We start from the raw sequence: 19,276 nt of genomic DNA on the forward strand, positions 1-19,276 counted from the left end.
TGGGTCTTCAGTGTCCTCTCTCAGCCCCTCCTTGTGGGCGTGACCATTACCGAAGCCTCAGTGGGGGTTGGAACTTCCAGACCAAGGCTGGAATGGCTACCCACTACAGTTTTACGTCCATGTATATTGAAAATAAAATCAGTCCCTGAAATCTTATGCAGAATGAGCTACCCATCAATGTCCCCAATGCAGACTCGCGACTCTGCTCTGTGCCTCTGTTAGTGTCTAGAACCCTCTAACTTCATCAGTTTTCCAAGGCCTTGGTTCTCCAGCCTTACTGCCATCACTTTGGTGCCTTCAGACAGATCCAGAGAGTAAAGGAAAAAAAGTATTCATTTGTTTTTATGTGGCTCTGGGGGACAAACCCAGGGCTTGCTCACACTAGGCAAAGTGCTATGTCATTGAACTATGTCCTCAGTTCACATTCTCCTCTTAAGTTATTAGTTTGTTTATATCTGCCACTTAATAGAACTTAATTGGTCAACTATAATGCATAAATCGCCAGGCCCAAGCAATGAGTTTCTCATCAACATGGGCTGATGTCATCTCCGTGTCTCAAAGTGCCTGAGGCAAGGCCCGCCTGGCACAGTCTGAGCAACTCTTAAAAGCTAAAGCTTTCTTATAGTTCAAGATTTCAGCTCCTCTGTCTCTGTTCTTGTACTAAGAGGCTCCAACTTGGAAGTAAGAGGTGGGGTTTGGCAGTGAATAAGCTGTTAATTGATACTGACTTGGGGCAAGCCTGTCACTTCTCTGGCTATCACTGGGACTCCTGGGAGCTCCCAGGCCAGGCCAGCCTGCTCATGCTCATGCTCATGGCCTCTGCCTTGTGGTCCCCTTCATCCTGCTCACTTGGTTCACACCTCGCCTCCTGCTCATTGAGACCCATCTCAGTCACCCTGCCCAAGACAGTGTTCTTTATCCTTCCCACTCTGTTTCACAGATTTCACCAATTTCTACCAGTTTTCATGTTTATTGCCTATTCTGTTGTCTGGAACAATGGCTCCAAGGAAGCAGACATCGCCATTTTGTTTGTGAATTGATCTCAAAGACTTGCATCAGGCTGGCACAGGCATATTGCATACCAATAGATGTTGGTTGGATGAATAAATTTGTCCTTGTCATCACTACCTGAAAATTTTTGAAGCATTTTCCTCAAGATTTTTCTCCTTGAAAACTAGTTGCACACCATGCTTAAAGGCATGACCGCTAGCATCAGCCAGACTCAGAGTCCTACTCCAGCCACTTGCTAGCTAGGCATGCTCAGGCATGACAACTTCTCAGAGTATTAGTTGCTACAAATGTGAAATGATATGGTTTCTGGGTGAATTGTGTGCTCTTAAATGATGCCCATGTCCCTAGGCCTATCAAAAGGATCTTATTGAAAACTTGGATCTTTTCAAGGTGGTCAGGTTAGGAGAGACCATATGGTGAATGCAGTCCTTTCAAAAAGGAGAAAATATAGATACAAAGACAGACATGCACAGAGGGAAGGTGGTGTAAAGACACGTGAGACATTTTACCTGCAAATCAAAGAGCATCTGGGGCTAAGAGAAAAGAGGCCCAGAACAGATTCTCTCTCACAACTTCTAGAAGGAGGCCTGAGGATGCTTGATTTGGGCCTCCGGGCTGTAAGACAGCAGCATACTTAAGTGACCCTTTTACAATTAGCGTTTAAGTGTTTAATTCCACAATTAGAGTGTTTAAGTCACCCTTTGTACAATACTGTTATGGCAATCTCAAGAGATAAATATGGGCCCCAGATTGAAAGCTCTGTGAAGGCCATTGACTGTTATATCTGTACTACTTAGCATAATCATGGAATCAAATGGCTACGCAATGTATTTTTGTTTAGTTTTGTTGGACAATACTTCCTAAAATTATCTCAGATATTGTGTATGTATAGTGCTTAAAATAATGGTTGCCCCTCTAATGATGACTGTTGGTTTTATTAAGTAGAGCCTGAGTCTGTAAGTTTGAATTTCCTTCTCTGGAAAATAGATACCCCCCCCCCCCAGTTGTTGGGATTTAATTAAGAGAATGTAAGCAATTCGGTGCCTGGGAAATGCCAGTAGGTTAATAAGTGACAGCAACAGATGCCTCAGGCTGCCCCACAGTAGACACCATGACCTTGCAGAATGCCTTTGCTGGTGCCACAGTTACTTGTCTTCTTTAGAGCTTAACACGTCTCTGTTGTCCCTTGTTTTTCCTCTGGGATTTATTGAAGACCTATCATGCGCTAAGCAATGCCTCATTTTGTCCTCTGGAAATTCCAGTAAGAATTCTGCTCCCTTTTTCTAAAAGCCTCTTTGCTCAAGCCTCTTTAAAAACAAAATAACATGTGTATGGTGTGGGGGAGGGCATGGTACCTGTGTGGAGGTTGGAAGACAACCTCGGATGTTGATTCTCTCCTTCTATCTTGTCTGCAGGCAGCGGCTCTGGCGGTTCACCACTGTGTATACCAGGGCAGCTGGCCATCCCACCATTGTCACTGTTTCTAAGCGTGACTCCTACAAATATCTCCCTCTAGTAAACTGGCTTTTATCCTTGCTGGTCTTCATCGGTAAGGCCAGTCTATTCAAATACTGGATACTGGTCTTTAAGAACAAGTTTGCTGCTGAGAACCATGTTGGGTTCTGTGGTCCTATTACAGCTGGCATCTGTGTTTGTGTCGGTGTTGCCACTGTGGGCCATTTGGATGCCCGTGACCTGTGCTGCAGCCTGAAGTCATGTTGGTGTCCCTGAGCAGTGTTGCAGCTGGGGACCATGTTGATGTGAGTGTCCTGTACTGTCACCTGGGGTTATGGTGATGTCTGGGTCTGAGCTGCTGCCGAGGGCCATGTCTGGGTCCAGGGTCCTGCTGTAGCCAAGGTCTGTGTTGATGTCTATGGTCTGTGTTACCACTGAAAGCCAAGGGGATGTCTGTGGCCTGCCCTGCTCCATGAAGCCATGTTGATTTCTGTAGGCTGTGCTGTCTTTGGGGATCATATTGTTGTGGGTGACATGTGTTGCCACGTGGGGGTCATGGTGATGTCTGGGTCTGCTCTGCCTCAGAAGGCCAAGTCTGGGTCTGAAGTCTTGTTGCAGTTGGGGTCTGTGTTGCCACAAAGGGCCATGTGGATGCCTGTGGTCTGTGCTGGAGCCTGAAGTCATGTTAAATCTCAGAGGTTCCTGCTGCCTTAGAGGGCTGTGTACGGGTCCATGGCCCTACTGTAGCCAGGGGCCAGGTTCACAGTCTGTGCTGTAGCCAGAAACCATGTGGAAGCCCACAATCCATAATCCCACTGACTGTAAAGAGTAAGGAAGCCACTTTGGCAGTGATATCGATAACTGCAGATGCACAGTTGAGGAAGAGGGACATGGAAATGGCTGTGATAGCCCCTATCCCCACCTCCAACCCCCTCAATAAAGTAACAGCCGAAATAGGAAGCCATCAAAGTGATGGGATGCTGAAGTGTAGCTCTCCCCAATAGATGACTTCAGGAGGGAGTATGGGAGCAGAAGGACTCAGTTCTGCTTAAGGGGCAGGCCGCTGAGATTTTGACCACACTCCTGTGAGTATATAGATAACACAAATTGGACTTTTTTTTTCCTTTTTGTTGGGGGAAGGGGTCCCAGGGGTAGGAAAGTTCAGACATGGAAGGACTGGAAACTGATTGTGATCAGGGTATATGAAATTCCCAAAGAATCAATAAAAGTATTAAGTTGACCAAAAAAAAAAAAATAGAGAGAAAGAAACCAGTTTGCTTTAAGAACTTAGCTGCTTTCTGTTGCTGTGATAAACACCATGAGCAACAGCGACTTGGGAAGGAAAGGTTTATTTCATCTTACACTTCCAGGTAACAAACAGGTCATCACTGAGTGAAGTCAGGAAAAAGACTCAAGGCAGAAACCTTGAGGCAAGAATTGAAGAAGCCATGGAGGGACGCTGCCTATGGGCTTGCTCACTCTTACTTGTTCAGTTTTCTTTCTTAGACACCTTAGGACCACTTGCCCAAGCATAGCAATACCCGCAGTGCACCACTAGGCCCTTTCACATCATTGTTAATCAGGAAAATGCACCTCAGGCTTGCCTACAGGCCAATCTGGTGGGTGCATTTTCTCAACTGAAGTTCCCTCTTCATACATGACTCCAGTTGTGTCAAACTGACAAAAACCCAGCCAACACACACCTCCTGCTTATGCTGTGTGGCTTCACATGATAAGGTCCTGGGTTCAGTCTGCAGCGCCACAAGCAAAGCAAAACAAAACTGGAAACATCTGTCATGCTTGTTTATTACAAACAAGAAATCATTCTGTGTCCTCAGTAGTCAAAGGGAGTTCATTGGGATCTAGCTCTTCTGCTGTTTCCCTCTGTCTCCAGAAGCTGCTGCAAACATGGAGTGAAAGATTGTCCTGAATGGGGTTGTTGCAGGAGAGATTTAGAAGGAAGCATGAGCTGAACCTGTATGTAGGCAACAGTTCTACCCCAGCAAGGAAACAGCTGCTATCATCCCAAGTCCATGTTGGAATCTCTTTAAGGTTTGTGTAGCAGTAACCATGGGGTTCGGTTTTCCTTCTTGTAGTCTAATTTTAAAATTCAGTTGTATAATATTTAAAATGTTGCTATTTGTTTCTCCAGGGATAACAAGCCCCATTAGGGCTCCTAAGTTATAATTAAGAAACATGACTCCTGTGCAAATACACAGTGAGTGTGAAAGCTTTGCTGAGCTCATGGATTAATGAGGCATCCACCAAGAGGCTGTAACTGGCCTTGTTTAAAGTATGATTTGAAGAATGGCATTTATATGGGCAATCGGGAATCTGAAGTGAATATATTTTTATAGACAAAAAGCTTGTCAACTTTTGGCTGTCGAGGGGGAGCACTAATTAGGAAGTCTTTAAAGGAAGGGCGGGGGGGACACATTGCTTAGCACAGGTGCTTAGGTTGTTGAGTTCCTGGCTGAACCTTGAGTGGATTATAACAACCCCTGCTTTAGAAGTGAGAGTGTTGGGCTTGCGCCTACCCCATGTAGCCATCTCTCTCTTAGTTGGATGGAGCCTTCCTTCCTTGCAAAGTCAAGTATGGTGGTGGGATGTCCTCACACCATGTAACTCTGGTTTTCTGATGCTCTCATTGTCTTCATTGGCTATTAGAGATAAATTAATTGGTTGTTAAAGGTAAATGCCCATTTGACGCAGTGCATATTACTATCAGCTGAGATGCGAACTGTCTCTAAGGACCAGGAATTTGAAACAGTTACTGACTAGATGGTAGACTCCCAAGCACAAAACACAACAGCACCCTACCTGCACTCCCTTTAGACCACTGGCTGAGCTTTCCCAAGTCTCCCCAGCTTTAAGTCGGGACCCTGCTGTCTTTCCCCCCTGTACCCCCCCGCCTCTGCTTTCTGTTCTTCCATCTGCTTTATTTTCACAGTGTGGAAGTTTTCTATCTCGGCCCTTGAGTTAGACTGTGGACCCGCCTGCTAGATCAGGCACAGATTACACCTGAAGTATAGGAGGAATGTTTTATTACCTTTGGGTTATTGAACACCAGTAATGTTATTGTTGGCAGCCCAGCCCAGAAGGCAGAGAAAAGCAAGAGGAACAGGAAGTCATACAGTAAAATATTTACAGGAAAATGTTGGCTTGCGTGAAGCTATTCAATACTCCCCCGCTTCTTTCTTTCTGTCTTTTTACTTTTCCCATTTCCTTCTTCCTCACTCCCTGGCTACCTGTTACACAAATTTTAATCTTAAGATCAGTGCTGAGATGCAAACTTCTTTTATCTAGAGATATGATGCCATGTTTTTGAGTCATACAAAAACATCATCATTTTAAATTATTAAAAATATTCGTTGCACTAATCAATCACAGATGTCCCTAGCAGTTCCACTCTGCCACAGCCCCATGTCCCCTAGCTTCATTTCATCTGAGGAACATGCCTTCTATGATGCTGTCCTAGACTGCTTCCAAATCTAGATGACCAGGTAGTCCTTTATCCCCAGGGCAGGCTCAAAACAGTTGATGCAGGCAGTCCGGAATCAACATCCCTCTTAAATCCCAAGTAAGTGAAAAAAGTAAGCTCCAGGGTACAGATGGCAAAGAGCCCCGGGCTGAGCGACTACAGCCTCTGTTAGCCCCCTTTGCTCAGCCTCACCATGGAAACCATTGGCTGTCTTCAAGACCCCTGCCTGAAGCAGCACTGCCCAGGGAAGGAGAAAAGTGACATTGTTCCTTTCAGAACACCCTCATTCATGGTAGAACTTGTCAGGTTAATGAGCATAGTTATTCACAAACGTGAATAATTAAGTGACGGCAAGAAAAATACCTACAATCACAATGGTTTGTTTTGGGTTTTTTGTTTGTTTGTTTGTTTTTTGTTTTTGTTGTTGTTGGTTTTTTTTTTTTTTCTTTCTTTTTTTTTTTTTTCCGAGACAGGGTTTCTCTGTGTAGCCCTGGCTGTCCTGGATCTCACTCTGTAGACCAGGCTGGCCTCGAACTCACAGAGATCCGCCTGCCTTTGCCTCTCGAGTGCTGGGATTAAAGGCCACCACCAACCGTGTTTTTGGGTTTTTTTTGTTTCATTTTTTCTTGTTTTCTTTTTTTTTTTCTTTGTGTGTGTGTGTGTGTGTGTGTGTGTGTTTTATTTGTTTTGTTTTTTTTTTCAACACAGGGTTTCACTTGGTTGTCCTAGAACTCACTCAGTAGAGCATGCTAGAACTCAGAGATCTGCCTGCCTCTGCCTCCCAAGTTCTGGGGATTAAAGGCATATGCCACCACCACGCTAAGAAGTGTTTTTTCAAGGAAGGCACCACTGAAGATTGATTTTTTTTTTTTTTTTGTATTCTGGTTAATTTTTTTTTTTTTTTTTTTTTTTTGCTCTTGTAGCCCACGCTGGCCTTGAATACCCCGGTCTTTCCAGTGCTGGAATTATAGGCATGTACCACTATGTCTGCATGCCTCCTTTTTCTCTTCATGTGGTACTAGAACTTGAGCCTCAGACATGCTAAGCAATGCTCTTCTACAGAGCTATAATGCCCCCTACCCAATACTTTCTTTTTAAATTTTTTTGAGACAGGGTTTCTATGTGTAGGTTTGCACCTTTCCTGGAATTCACTCTGTAGATCAGGCTGGCCTCGAACTCACAGAGATCCACCTGCCTCTGCCCCCTGAGTGCTGGGATTAAAGGTGTGTGCCACCACTGCCCGGCTCCTTGTTACATTTAAAAACCATTTTATTTTAAATTATGTGAATCAGGATGTATGTGCTTCTGAGTGCAGTTGCCAGTGGAGACCAGAAGATGACATTACAGGAGACCTGGAGCTGGGGTTACAGTTATGAGCCACCCCACGTGGTGCCGGGAACTAAATTCGTCGCCTCTGCAAAAGCAGTAGGAGGATGTAACTGCTGAGCTGTCTTTTCTGCTTAAGGCTATCCAGGATACATCTTAATGTTGTGTTTTGTGCTTCTTCATTTGTTCAGGTTGAATATATACAGTGGTTCAGGCAGAACAGGTGTTTTGTAGGGTAGAATATGAAAATGCAAGGAACTGTCGAAGCATTAAGTGTCCTAGGTAATGTGAAGACAGACGGTTGTGTGGCCATTTCCTCTGAAACAGCCCTTCCTGAAGGGAGGAGGAGGGTAAGCCTCAGCAAAGCTCAGAAAGTTGTAAGACTCACAAGGCCCTGGGGCAGCATTACATAATTGCTCCAGTCTTCGGTGGAGCTGCGTGCAAGCTGTGCACTGAGCTCCTTCGATGCAGCTCTTTCATGAGCTGGTACCCATGCTAGGATGGACTTTCTGTTGATGTAGCCACCATACTCCTGTACGGAGACCCTCCCTCACATTCCTATAATGAATCCTTGAAGAAAAACCTGCTTAGTTCACCAAGTTAAATTTAGGAAGCAATGTTTCTTTGGTTTATCATCAATGAACGCCCTGTGTGGAGTGAGCAGCTATTCGCTCACATCTCCTCAGGAAAAGTCACATAGCAGTGGTTGCTCATTTCAATGCAATGTGACACTGGTCAGAGACACTTTCATGTATTTTCTGGGTGCTGGAGGACAGGCCTGGGTTCAAATTTGGGGCTTCACTGACTCTGTGACCTTGGGCAAGTCATTAAACCTACATCATTATAGTTTATCATTAATAGGATCTCAGAACACTCCTGTTGCTAAGGTTATATAAAAATTCATTCGGAACACCCAGCCTGGACCCTCATCATACCACTGCTCTTAGTTTGTGGGTGTTATCAGGAATGAAAATGAGTATGTCATCCTGTGACTCTTTGCAGACACAGGAGCTGAGAATCAGAGGGATGCAGCCATCAGTGTCCATGCTGCTAAAACAGGCAGCTCAGGGTCAGCTGGCTGCTCTCAGGAGAGAGAACTGTCTCCACTTAACACCAGCCTTACTGGAATGTCTGCCTCTGAGCAGAAGAGCTGGGGGTCCTGGGAGCACCAGAGACCGCAAAGGAGGTAACTGGCAGTGTTAAACACCTCTGGTACCCCAACAATGCCTGCCACAGCTCTGTGTGATTTTCCAGGGATCTTTCTGAACTTCCATTTCTAGACTTGGAAATATGCACACTCAAGGTCAGTTTTAACTTTAAGAAGTTTTCACCTCCCTCTTTCCCATCCTCAGTTTATGATAGATTTTAAGGTGAAAAGATTACTAAATTAAGGTTCATTTGTCGGGGCTAGAGAGGTTGGCTGATTGTTTTCTCAGAGGACCTGAGTTCAATTCCCTGCACCCACATGGTGGTTCATGACCATTTGTAACTCCAGTTTCAGGGGAGCCAACACCTTCTTTAGCCTTCGATGGTCACATGGTACACATACATACATGCAGGCAAAACATTCATACACATAAATAAATCTTCTAGAAAAGTTCATTTGTCCATATACCTATACTTTTTCATCTTTCCAGCCATTCATTCTCCTATCAATCTACCCACCTAATCACCCATACACAGTTAGTACACCTCTTTTGGTGGTAGAAATATCCCAATTGTGCTATTCTTCCCTAAGTCTATTCCCCATTCACCTTCGGCTGAATCCAGGAATGTGAATCGATAAATAGTAGTCTCCGTGCCTGATAGTACAGCGATAACGCCCCAGCCCCATAATTTGTTTTTGCTTTAGTTTTGTTTTTAATGAAATGCACTGGGAGCGGTAACCATATCTAAAGAGGCCAGAGAAAGAGCGTGGAGGAGAGAGATTTTAGGAGCCAGCCTCCTTCCAAGGAGCGATTTAGGATTAGGTGATAGAGAAGAGTGTTCTGGGGCGGAGCAGGGATTTCAGCAGGAAATAAATGCTGTCCTGTGGGTGTCCCCAGGGCATTGTGGCCGAGCCGCTCAGAAGGTCCAATCAGAGAGCGCTCAGAGCCTTAGGCTTAGTGCTCTTTAAATTACTGAGCCGGTAGAGACCCCTGCACCTGGCCTCGAGCTCAGCTACGGGTAAGTGTTTCTGGAGTCGTGTATTCCCTTAATTCCATCCCTAGTAATCTGCCCGGGGACCTAGGAGGACGCAACAGGGTCTCAGAGTCCTGGGGTCCTATAGTCCTGCCTCTTGCGCCCCTAGCCAACCCGGGGCGGGGCAGCGGGGCGGGCTTTCACCCAGCAACCCCGGTGGTGCCCCGAGACCGGATTTAAATAATTCATGAACCAGGCGGAGGGAGCTATCCGGGAGGCGTGGGGCTGGAGGGCGCCGAGACCCGGACCGGCGCTGGAGCGGAGCGGTGAGTAACTCTTGAGTGCGGACCGGGTTGAGCGCACCCTTTTCTAGAACACCCAGGGCAGGGATGGGGAGTGGAGGAGGTTGCCCAGCACCTCTTACGCTTCCTACTGCCTCCACTGCAGGTGGCGGGAGCCTAGATTGCCTTCCTGGGGCTGGAGGGGCTGCAAGGTGGTTTGGGTCCCCGCTACCGGGCGATCCCGGGGTCTGGGAAGGCCCACTAGAACGTGCAAACTTTTTCCCGCGGCGGTAGCCGGCTCCGTGCAGCATTGCTCTGCTCGGGTGCTCCTTCCATCCTGTGGAGGGGGTGGAGGTCGCTGGGTTCCGGCGACGCGGGCAGGCGGCAGCGAGACTCCCAAGCTATCGGCCGGCTCTGGGAAAGGGCAGCGAGAGGGGAGGATTCTTGAGAATTCTTCTGCGGTAAGGGGAGCCCCCGGGAAAGGCCCGGGGAACGCGGGACTCCCAGCCACCGTCTGCAACCAATGTGCAACGCACAGTTCTACTGGCCCGAGACGGAGGGCAACAGGGGTGCAACAGCAAACCGCCTCCCCGCGGCCGTTGCGGAGCGCACGCACCTGGGGCTAGAAGCCCTGGCTCCAATCAGCCCTGTGGGTCGCACAGCGTCGAGACTTTCGGCTTTCCTAGGGATGGAGGGCAGGGGCGCTCTGGGCACACCTTGATGGAATTCCGGGACAACAAAGAGGAGTGTGGACAGACCAGAGCTTCGTGGCTGCTGGAAGATCGGGGGGGGGGGGGGGGGGGGGGCTCGGGCTGAGTTTCCGAGAGCGGGTCGGAGAGGGACTGTGAGGAGTTTGACTCCAATCCTCAGCTGGTGCCCAACGAGGACTCTGAAGGGAAACGCCGCCGTGGCGCTCGGGACGGCGGGTCTCAGGGTCGACCCCCTCCCCCCAGGCGACAGCGGATTCCTGGAGGCTCCCAGCTTCGCGCGCCGCCTCGCAGCCGCTTCTTTTGTGTTCAGCAGCCCCGGGAGAGGCCCCTGCGAAGGAGGGAATGAGGGAGGGAGGGAGGGAGGGCACCCGTCTGGTGGCAGCTTGGAGGGAAAGGCAGCGCAGGAAAGGTGCCCGCGTTCCCTGCAGTTCCTGCTTGCTCCCGGAGCCCGCTCTGCTGCTTTCTTGTTCTGACTTTTCTCAGGCCCGGGCGGAGAAAGGTTTGCTCGGTGTCTTGTGGGTGGTTGATGGCCTTTGTTAAGCGAGTGAAAAATTGAGGTCCTTGCAGGCCCCTCCACCCCACTGGAGACCCAAGCAGTTTGAACAATGAGTTGCACTGAACTATAAGAAAAACTTTTTTTTTTTTTTTTTGATTGACCAATTGAATATTGGCAAATTCATACGGTTCAGCTTTTCTCATTCATTTGTGAATTTACCTCTTTGAATCTCTACGGAGCTGACACTCGTCTGCATGAGCCTAGAGTCACGGTGGTTAACCTGGAACATTAAAAGTTTATGGACAGCACACGTGGTGCCAAGTTAGCATGTTAGTCCGCCCGCTCCATGCAAAAGCCCACTTCACAGCAGAGAATGTAAACAACTGTCATTGTCGTAGGATTAGTACGTGGGACCAGAGACCTGGCCCTGTTTGAAAACTTGAGATGTTTTTGCTGTTTAGTAGGGCCCTTAAGTTTTTTTTTTTTTCTTTTTTAAGTACTCCATAATTTTTTATGCACTTCCTTATTTCTGTTGAACTATTTCTCTCTGTTCTGGTTCAATGAAGTAAACAAACACACCAAGGACGGATTGAAAATAACAACACTAGGAGCTAGAGAAATGGCTCAGTGGTTGGGAGCATCGGCTGCTCCTCTAATGGACCCCAGTTCAATTCCTACCACCTACCTGGCGGCTCATAACTGTCTATAACTCCAGTTTCAAGGGATCCATGGCAACAGGCATGCACGTCATGCACATATATATGCACGAAGGCAAAATACCCATATAAAATAAATCTTAAAAAAAGAAAATAATACTTTACGTATTGTTGATTTTGTTTATAATTTGAGGGAAAAGGTTTTGTCAATTATCAAGAACCATCTGCTAGTTTTTAAGAACCAGGAAGCTTTGTTTCAAATAGTACAAACTAATCCAGCATATGTATAGCAAACAGATGTTCTTGGGGGACTGTGACTTAGAGGAAGTGGCTGGAGGGTTGGATAGCCAGTCTTAACAACACAGGACAGGTGACAGGCACCTGATTGGTGTATAATTGTGATGGGCACAGCAGATAAGGATATGGCTGCTGTATTGCCACCTTTGTTTCTAGAATGAATTAAAAGTCACTCAGCTTCTGCCCCAGGCTAAGGTCCAAGAGAAAGCATCTGACCAGCCTCCATGGCTCACCCTGGGACCTATTTGAGCACCCTAGCTGGCCTCACAATGAGAGTTAGGGCTGCTCCCCAGAGGACTCTAAAGGTGGGCTCAGAAGTCAAGTAGCCCCTCTTCCCCAAAGCAGACCCTAAAAGACAAACATTTACATCTACCAGGGGGATCCTTGTAAAAAAGAGAGTGAGTACTTCCCATCAAAAGAAGAAAAAAGTGGAGCTAGCGGGTCACCACACTTGCTTTTAAAAACAAGTACTTGCAGAAATGTAGCTCTCCAGACTTCAGACTCAGAATCATGTGCGGTATGTGCTTAAAGCTAACTTTAGTGGGCTGCTTTCCCTGTTTGAATATAGTGCATTTGGAGTGGAAACCGACAGTGTGCCCCATTAACCAGGGAAATGGTCAGGCCCGCTTTGCCAGCTATGACCCACTTAAGGGAATGGATCTGGAATAAGCAAATTCCAAAGCTTACAACGGTGAGGGTCTCCAGAGACAGGTTCCCACCCAGAATGGTGGATGGGTAGTCCTGCCTGGGGTGATGATATAAAGAGATGGCCTGCTGCCTGATTTGGAAGAAGCAGCCCCAAGCAATCCTAGAGGTAGTCTAGGACCTGTCCTCCCCAGTGGTGTAAGATGACCAATAGGTAGGTGCCTGGCTCAGCTTTAGAAGAGGTAAAGATGATAACTTTGTGATAGCCTCAGCCCCGTCATATTTCAGCAACCCTTTACAGGGTATCTCCTGTGTACCAGGCCCTGGGGATCCCTGAGGAGTCGGTATTCCTGCACGTCACACTGCATCTGGGATAGGTCAGGTCGAAGCAACGGGAACAAGGTGCCTGGACCTTAGTATGTTGTCCGGAAGCTGTACCCAGAAAGCCCGCTTTGTGCTGGGAAAGAGGCAGGAGAGGAGCAGGCAGGTATTCTAAGAAAAGTGTCGGTTTCAGCCTTTTGCTCCCTTTAGGGATGTTGTTTACAATGCAAATTAGGGCGGGCCAGAGGGCTCAATGGGCAAAAACAAACAACACAACTGTCAAAACTCTGAGTTCAATCACGGTAGGAGGAGAGAGCCAACCCTAGAAATTCCTGAAAGTTGTCCTCTGACTTAGGTGCCACTGTGTATACCACCCTGCCCCACTATAAATAAAAAAAAAATAGAAGTGCAGATTAACAAACCCCATCTCAGTAGTTAGGTTTGGACATCAGTATTTTAAGTCAACACCCATTTTTTTTTTTAAACAAAAAAGTATTTATGTGTGTGAATGTTTTGCCTGCATGTTAGTATGTACATCATGTTCGTGCCTGATGCCTCTGGAATGCAGAAGACATTGGACCACCTGGAACTGGAGCTTTGGATGGTTGTGTGCCACCATGTGGGTGCTGGGAACTGAACCCAGGTCCTCTGCAAAACCAGCAAGTGCTCTTAACTGCTCAGCCATCTCTCCAGCCCCCAAAGCCTACTTCGGAGATACAGGACATTTTCTGTGCTTTGAGGTCTCAGTAGTGGTTCTTGGTACCTGAGTGGGTCCTAAAAGCTTGCTTTTTCTTTCTTTTCTTTTCCTTTTTTGGTTTTGTTTTTTGTTTTTTTTTTTTTTTTTTTGAGACAGGGTTTCTCTGTATAGCCCTCGATGTCCTGAAACTTGCTCTGTAGACCAGGCTGTCCTCAAACTCAGAGATCTGCCTCTGCCTGGGCTTTTCATATCCACTGACGTCGAGGAGAAAAATCTTTCTTTTTTTACTTGACTTATACCAACTGCCTGCTTCATAACTCTTGAGACTTTGATATTTTCTTAAATTTTAATACTGAAGAGGGAGCTGCACTTTTTGCAGGGAGGTGTAAAGAAATGTGTACATTGAATCCCACTTAGCCTCTCAAGCAATGGGCATCTCCATCTCTGCCTTGGTGAGCAGAGGTATTTTCTTTCCTTTGGGATTTCCTCTGTTCATGTCCACAGAGGCAGTTTGGAAGCTTGTTTATTCATAGCTCTAGGGGAGATTCTGTTTGTGGCTGTGGATTGGTCTCATTACCAGGAAGTGTGCCTTTCTCAGCACCTGAGCCTTTAATCCGGCCAGTTCTGAGTCCCTTTAGCAAATAACTAGCTGAGGGGTGTGTGTGTGTGTGTGTGTGTGTGTGTGTTCAGAGGAAGCCCTTGGGAGCCATCACCAGGGGCACAGGGCACATTGTGGCCATGGTGGATCTTGATCCCAGGAGTCACCTGGAGACCTAAGCAGCTGGAAACTTGCTGGAGGAAGACTTCAGAGGCATTCTGTTGTGGCTCTGTACAGAAGTATTTGGAGCAGGATGGGAGGTAGAAAAGGAGACATGATTTGAAGGGATTATAGATATATTTAGGCTATGTAGGGATTCACATTCCTATAGATAGGAATTTGCATCTTCATTCAAACTGCTCAAGAAATCCTACCTCTTGATTGGTTGTAAAGTGCACTTGTTCCAAACGTTGGTGGTAAGTCCTGTACTGTATTTTGTGCTGGCACTTCCCTGAGTCACTTTTAGCAGGATCTGACTTCGAATATAGGCAGTTCTTGATTGTCCCCGTGTCCCCTTCCCAGTGCGGATTTTAGGGCAACTTTATGCTTACCCTGAAAATGTCTATCTAGCACAAAATGAAAACCTGTCTTCTAGACCAAGGCACTTAAACTCCTTTACCCAAGAACATTTCTTCTTTGTTTTTCAAGACAGAGTTTCTCTGTGTAACCCTGGCTGTCCTGGAACTCGCTTTGTAGCCAGGCTGGCCTTGAACTCATAGAGATCCATCTGCCTCTGCCTCCCAAGTGCTGGGATTAAAAGTGTGCGCCATCACAGCCTGGCACCTGAGAACTTTTTCATGCAAATCTGGAAATATAGGCATACAAATTAAACATTTACTGGTAATAGGTGATAAATAATTTTATTTTAAGACAATTTTAGCATTCTACAATTTACCACTTAGTTAAAGCAAATTTGCATGTCAATAAAGTGAACGTGCTTGTTTGTTTAACGCAGTGCAACTCAAAGATACACTAATTTGAAACATGCCAAGGAATGACCGTAGGAAAATACTAAAGTTCCTTGTTTTCTGTAATTAAACCATTATGTCTCTATGCGAGCAGAACTCCCTGTATGTTAGTAAAAACACTGCACTTTATAAGGTGCAGCAGTCTGGAATCTGAACTGAGGCATTTCTGGCAATGTTCATTCGTGTTTCGTGGCATGAGAGTATGTACAGTGCAAAGCATGTGTGCATGTGTGCTGTGCATCCAGAACCAAGGCTACAGTGAAGTCTCATGCAGCGCAGGTGAGCTGTGCATTCTGCAGCCTACTTTTAGGCTGCTTGCTGATTTATTTACCCTCATGAGATGATATAAGAAGTCAGGATTTGGGGGCTTTATTTCTTTTATTTACCTGCTGAGTAGAGATACCTTCTGTTAGAATAGAAAGAACCTATGTTACCCCTCATCATTGCTATGTCCTTCTCCCTTCCCAGACGTCATGGTGACCTCACCATCTCTTCAAGGGTGGACAGGAGCCTCCTTTGGCTCTGCCTTCCCCTTCCTCAGTGCCTAGTCACTGGAGAATGGGACTTGGAATGGGAGGTCTCATAGGATGACCTGGTGGGCTCATTAGAAAAGCAGATTTCACATTCTGTTTGTTTATGACCATGAGATCATGCCTTTAGGATACAGTTAGGTACAGTGATGGATGCCTGGAATTCGATCTCTTAGCAGATAAACAGAATGTAAAGTGTCCTAAACTGTATCTTCAGAGCAAAAGGGATGTAGAAACTTAGCACTGTTCCATGTCTGGGGTCCTCTGTGGCACCAACCCGAGCTTGGGAGGGTGAGCCTGGAGCATTACAGCCATCCTGAATGGAAAATACTGAGTTAGATTCTGGCTTTACTGCGACCCCTTGGTAACTAGTATAGATTACTAAAATTTCTTTTGCATATGTTCCCTCATCTGTAAAGTGGGGTTATGCCTTAGAAGCTTGTAGGATAGTACCTGGAATTCAGCAAGTGCTCCATGAATGTCTGTTTCCAAGACCAAATAGATTCCTGAATCCTGCCTGGTGTGTCCCAACCCTGGAAAGAACTGTGTTCTGAATCACCCCATTCCCCGGCTTCCCGATCTGCAGCTCTGGAGCAGCTGTGTGTTTGGTTTCCATGAACCCCAATTAGGCCTAAGTGTTTAACTCTAAGGAATGGCTCCTCCTCTGGGGTGGGCTCCTGGGACAGGCAAGGCTGTCTCTGAGTAACCAATGTTCTTTCCCTTCCTACCAGGCATGGTACTTTGAGTGAATGACCTCCTTGGAGACCATTCCTCTGCTCCCCCTGCTACCAGCCAGGAGGCAGAAGATTCCACAGGTTCAGGAAAGGCCCATTGCCCCTGACCTTCCAGAAACGACCTCATGCTTGGGCGATCAGGATGACTGGGATTCTTGCATTCAGTGTCCTGCTGCTACTGAGGCTGTGTGGACATATTGCTTCAGGAGGTCAGCCTGTGTCTACAAGCACTCCTGGAGCTTTGAATTATGAATTGCCTACCTCAGAGTATGAGACCCAAGACACATTCAACACTGGGGTTGTTGGCCCTCTCTACCAAATGGTACACATCTTCCTCCATGTGGTCCAGCCGAACGATTTCCCTGTAGGTAAGTGTTGACCATGGGGAAGATGGATTTGTTTCTGTTGGTTTCTGAATGACCACACCGTACATATAGCACGGTTCAGCACAGTACAGCATGAGGTTCAAAAGCATAGGCTATACAGGGGCAAAAAAATGTTTACCTAGAATTTAGAAAGATGTGTATCTGGCTAAGCTGGGTGAGGAACAAAATCAAATCTTTCTGCTTGGTTGGTTTTTCAGTTTACCTTGTTTTGTTTTGCTTTGAGCAACACATTGTTTCAAAGAGCGTGCACGTGCATACACACACACACACACACACACACACACACACACACACACAGGGAAAATTAGGGTAAAAATGCAAGCTCTTTATTGTAGAATGAGAAATTGATAATTACCTGGCAGCTATTGGTTGAATTATTTAACAATTTAACTCTTCTCCGCCCACCACCAAATGCACTCTTAGAGCAAGGACAGACCTGTCCAGACCTGATTTCTGATTGACTGTTTCCGTACTAAGAGTTTGATATGTTTTTGATATGCATTGGTTACTTCGGGGGGGGGGGGCGGAGCTTTGTGATCAGGGCTATTGTTCTCTAAACACAATACAGATGTTTCCTTGGCCTTCTTTTAACCTGGAAGCCCCCTAGTGTGTGTGATCTCAGGGACAGTCCTGTGAAGACAACAATGGCCTACATTTTTGGTGAACCTAATTTAAGTAAGCTTGACAGACATTTGAGTACTGTCATTGGTTATAAAACTTGTGGCAGTCCAAAAGATGAAAGCAGAAGACAATAAAATGAGGAGAGCGTAGATGGTCTTTGCTAGTGTGTATGTGAGAGAGAGACAGAGACAGAGAGAGACAGAGACAGAGAGAGACAGAGACAGAGAGAGACACAGAGAGGAGCCTTATCACTTGTTCACATTATAGGGCCATGTTGGTTAAGTTTTTATTTTTAATAATTCACTTATTTTTATTTTATGTGCATAGGTGTTTTGTCTATGTGTATGTCTGTGTGAAGGTGTTAGATTCCCTGGAATTGGATGGAGTTACAGACAGTTGAGAGCCACCATGTAGGTGCTGGGAATTAAACCTGGGTTCTCTGGAAGAGTAGCCAGTGCGTTTAACCAGTGAGCCATCTCTCCAGCCCAGACTGGTTAAGTTTTAGATACCAACTTGCCAGCATGGAGAATGAGGGGTCGCCTAAATCAGCTTGTCCTGCTGTATGGGTACACCTATGGGGTTTTGTCTTGATTGCCGTAATTGAGGTGGGATGGAAGATCCACACTGAATGTGGGCAGCATTGTTTCATAAGCCGGGCCCTTATTTATACACAAGTGAAGCAAGCTAGCCAAGGGAGCAGGAGTAATAAGCAGGCAGGCGGCTTGGGTGCGTTCATATATATCCTCTGCTCTTGACTGTGGATGTGATGTGACTGGCTGCTAGGGATCCTGCCTTGATTTCCCTGAAATGCCAAACCAGAACCTAAAATTGTGAGCCCAATTAACCCTCTCCACCCCAAGTTACTTTTTGTCAGGATATTTTTTATCACAGCAATAAAAATTGAATGAGAACGAGGACATTTATAGTTTTATTAAAATGGATGTTTATTGACATTTTTATTGTGTTTATGTTAGATTAGCTTGACACAGTCTGAAATGTTCTTGTCAAATGTCTGTTTGAATTTCAATTCTAAGAAATAAGTCACAGTCTGGGCCTTTAGTACCACTGAAGATGATCTTGAACTAACACTGTCTACTATTTCTATCACTGCTTAAATGAACAAAGTTGGAAATCTTTACTATGAAATGAGGAAACAGGAGAGATTGGTTGTTAGCGTTGATTACATAATATTTTGGAATAGTGGCTATGTTGACTTTTTTTTTATAGAATTACTATGAATGTTACAGGTAACTCCTACTATTCCTATACATTTTTCAGTTTAGTTTGTTGAGACAGGGTTTCTCTGTTTAGCCCTACCTGTCCTAGAACTTGCTCTATAGATTAGGCTGGCCTTGAAGTTACAGATCTGCCTGCTTCTCCCTCTCAAGTGCTGGGATTAAAAGTGTGCATCCCCACAGACTGGCTCCTAGTTATTTTAAAATTTTACTTATGTGTGTATCTCTAGTGATTATATATACACATTTTCATAGGGGTGAAGGTTAGTGTGTGTGTGTGTGTGTGTAAGCCAGAGACTGATGTTGGATATCTTTTACTGCTTTCCACCAATTAGATACATGCATGCTACCACGCCTGCCTGGTACATGGGTGCTGGCAATCCAGTCTCAGGCACTCACACTTGTGTGGCAGATATTTTCCAACTGAACCATCATCTCCCCAGACCCTAATTATCTTTTTTAAAAAAATGTGTGTACGAAGCTTAGAAAATTGTATGAACTTTCAAGAATTCCAAAGAGTTGAAGCTGGCCATGTGTCACTCTAAGGCATATCTTACAATTAGCTTACCCTATTATCTCTTTCCATAAACTGTTCCGTGTTACTCCCTCTGGATTTCACAGGAAGGCTCTTCATACTTAGTAAAAACAATACATATTCAAAGCCTTCATTTCAGTGGCCAGGCTAGCTGAGGGTGTATTTAAAGGTT

At 45.9% G+C, this 19,276-nt stretch overlaps 1 protein-coding gene across 8 annotated transcripts in view; it reads left to right on the forward strand.

Annotated features, from left to right (window-relative positions):
* The first annotated feature begins 9,384 nt into the window (after nt 1–9,384).
* Prom1 (prominin 1) overlaps nt 9,385–19,276 on the forward strand; it is a 99,250-nt gene continuing 89,358 nt past the window's right edge. For 5 of the 8 annotated variants that reach the window (XM_036200727.1, XM_036200731.1, XM_036200733.1 and 2 more), the window contains exons 1-2: nt 9,614–9,720; nt 16,325–16,695. In XM_036200727.1, the coding sequence (XP_036056620.1) occupies nt 16,470–16,695 (226 nt within the window). In that variant the 5' untranslated portion in view covers nt 9,614–9,720; nt 16,325–16,469. Of the gene's footprint in view, nt 9,440–9,611; nt 9,721–9,888; nt 10,137–16,324; nt 16,696–19,276 lie in introns of those variants that run through there. The other 3 variants (XM_036200730.1, XM_036200734.1, XM_036200729.1) reach the window with 3 other exon arrangements.

This window comes from Onychomys torridus, chromosome 10 (genome assembly GCF_903995425.1).
Source record: "Onychomys torridus chromosome 10, mOncTor1.1, whole genome shotgun sequence".
Classification (NCBI taxonomy): domain Eukaryota; kingdom Metazoa; phylum Chordata; class Mammalia; order Rodentia; family Cricetidae; genus Onychomys; species Onychomys torridus.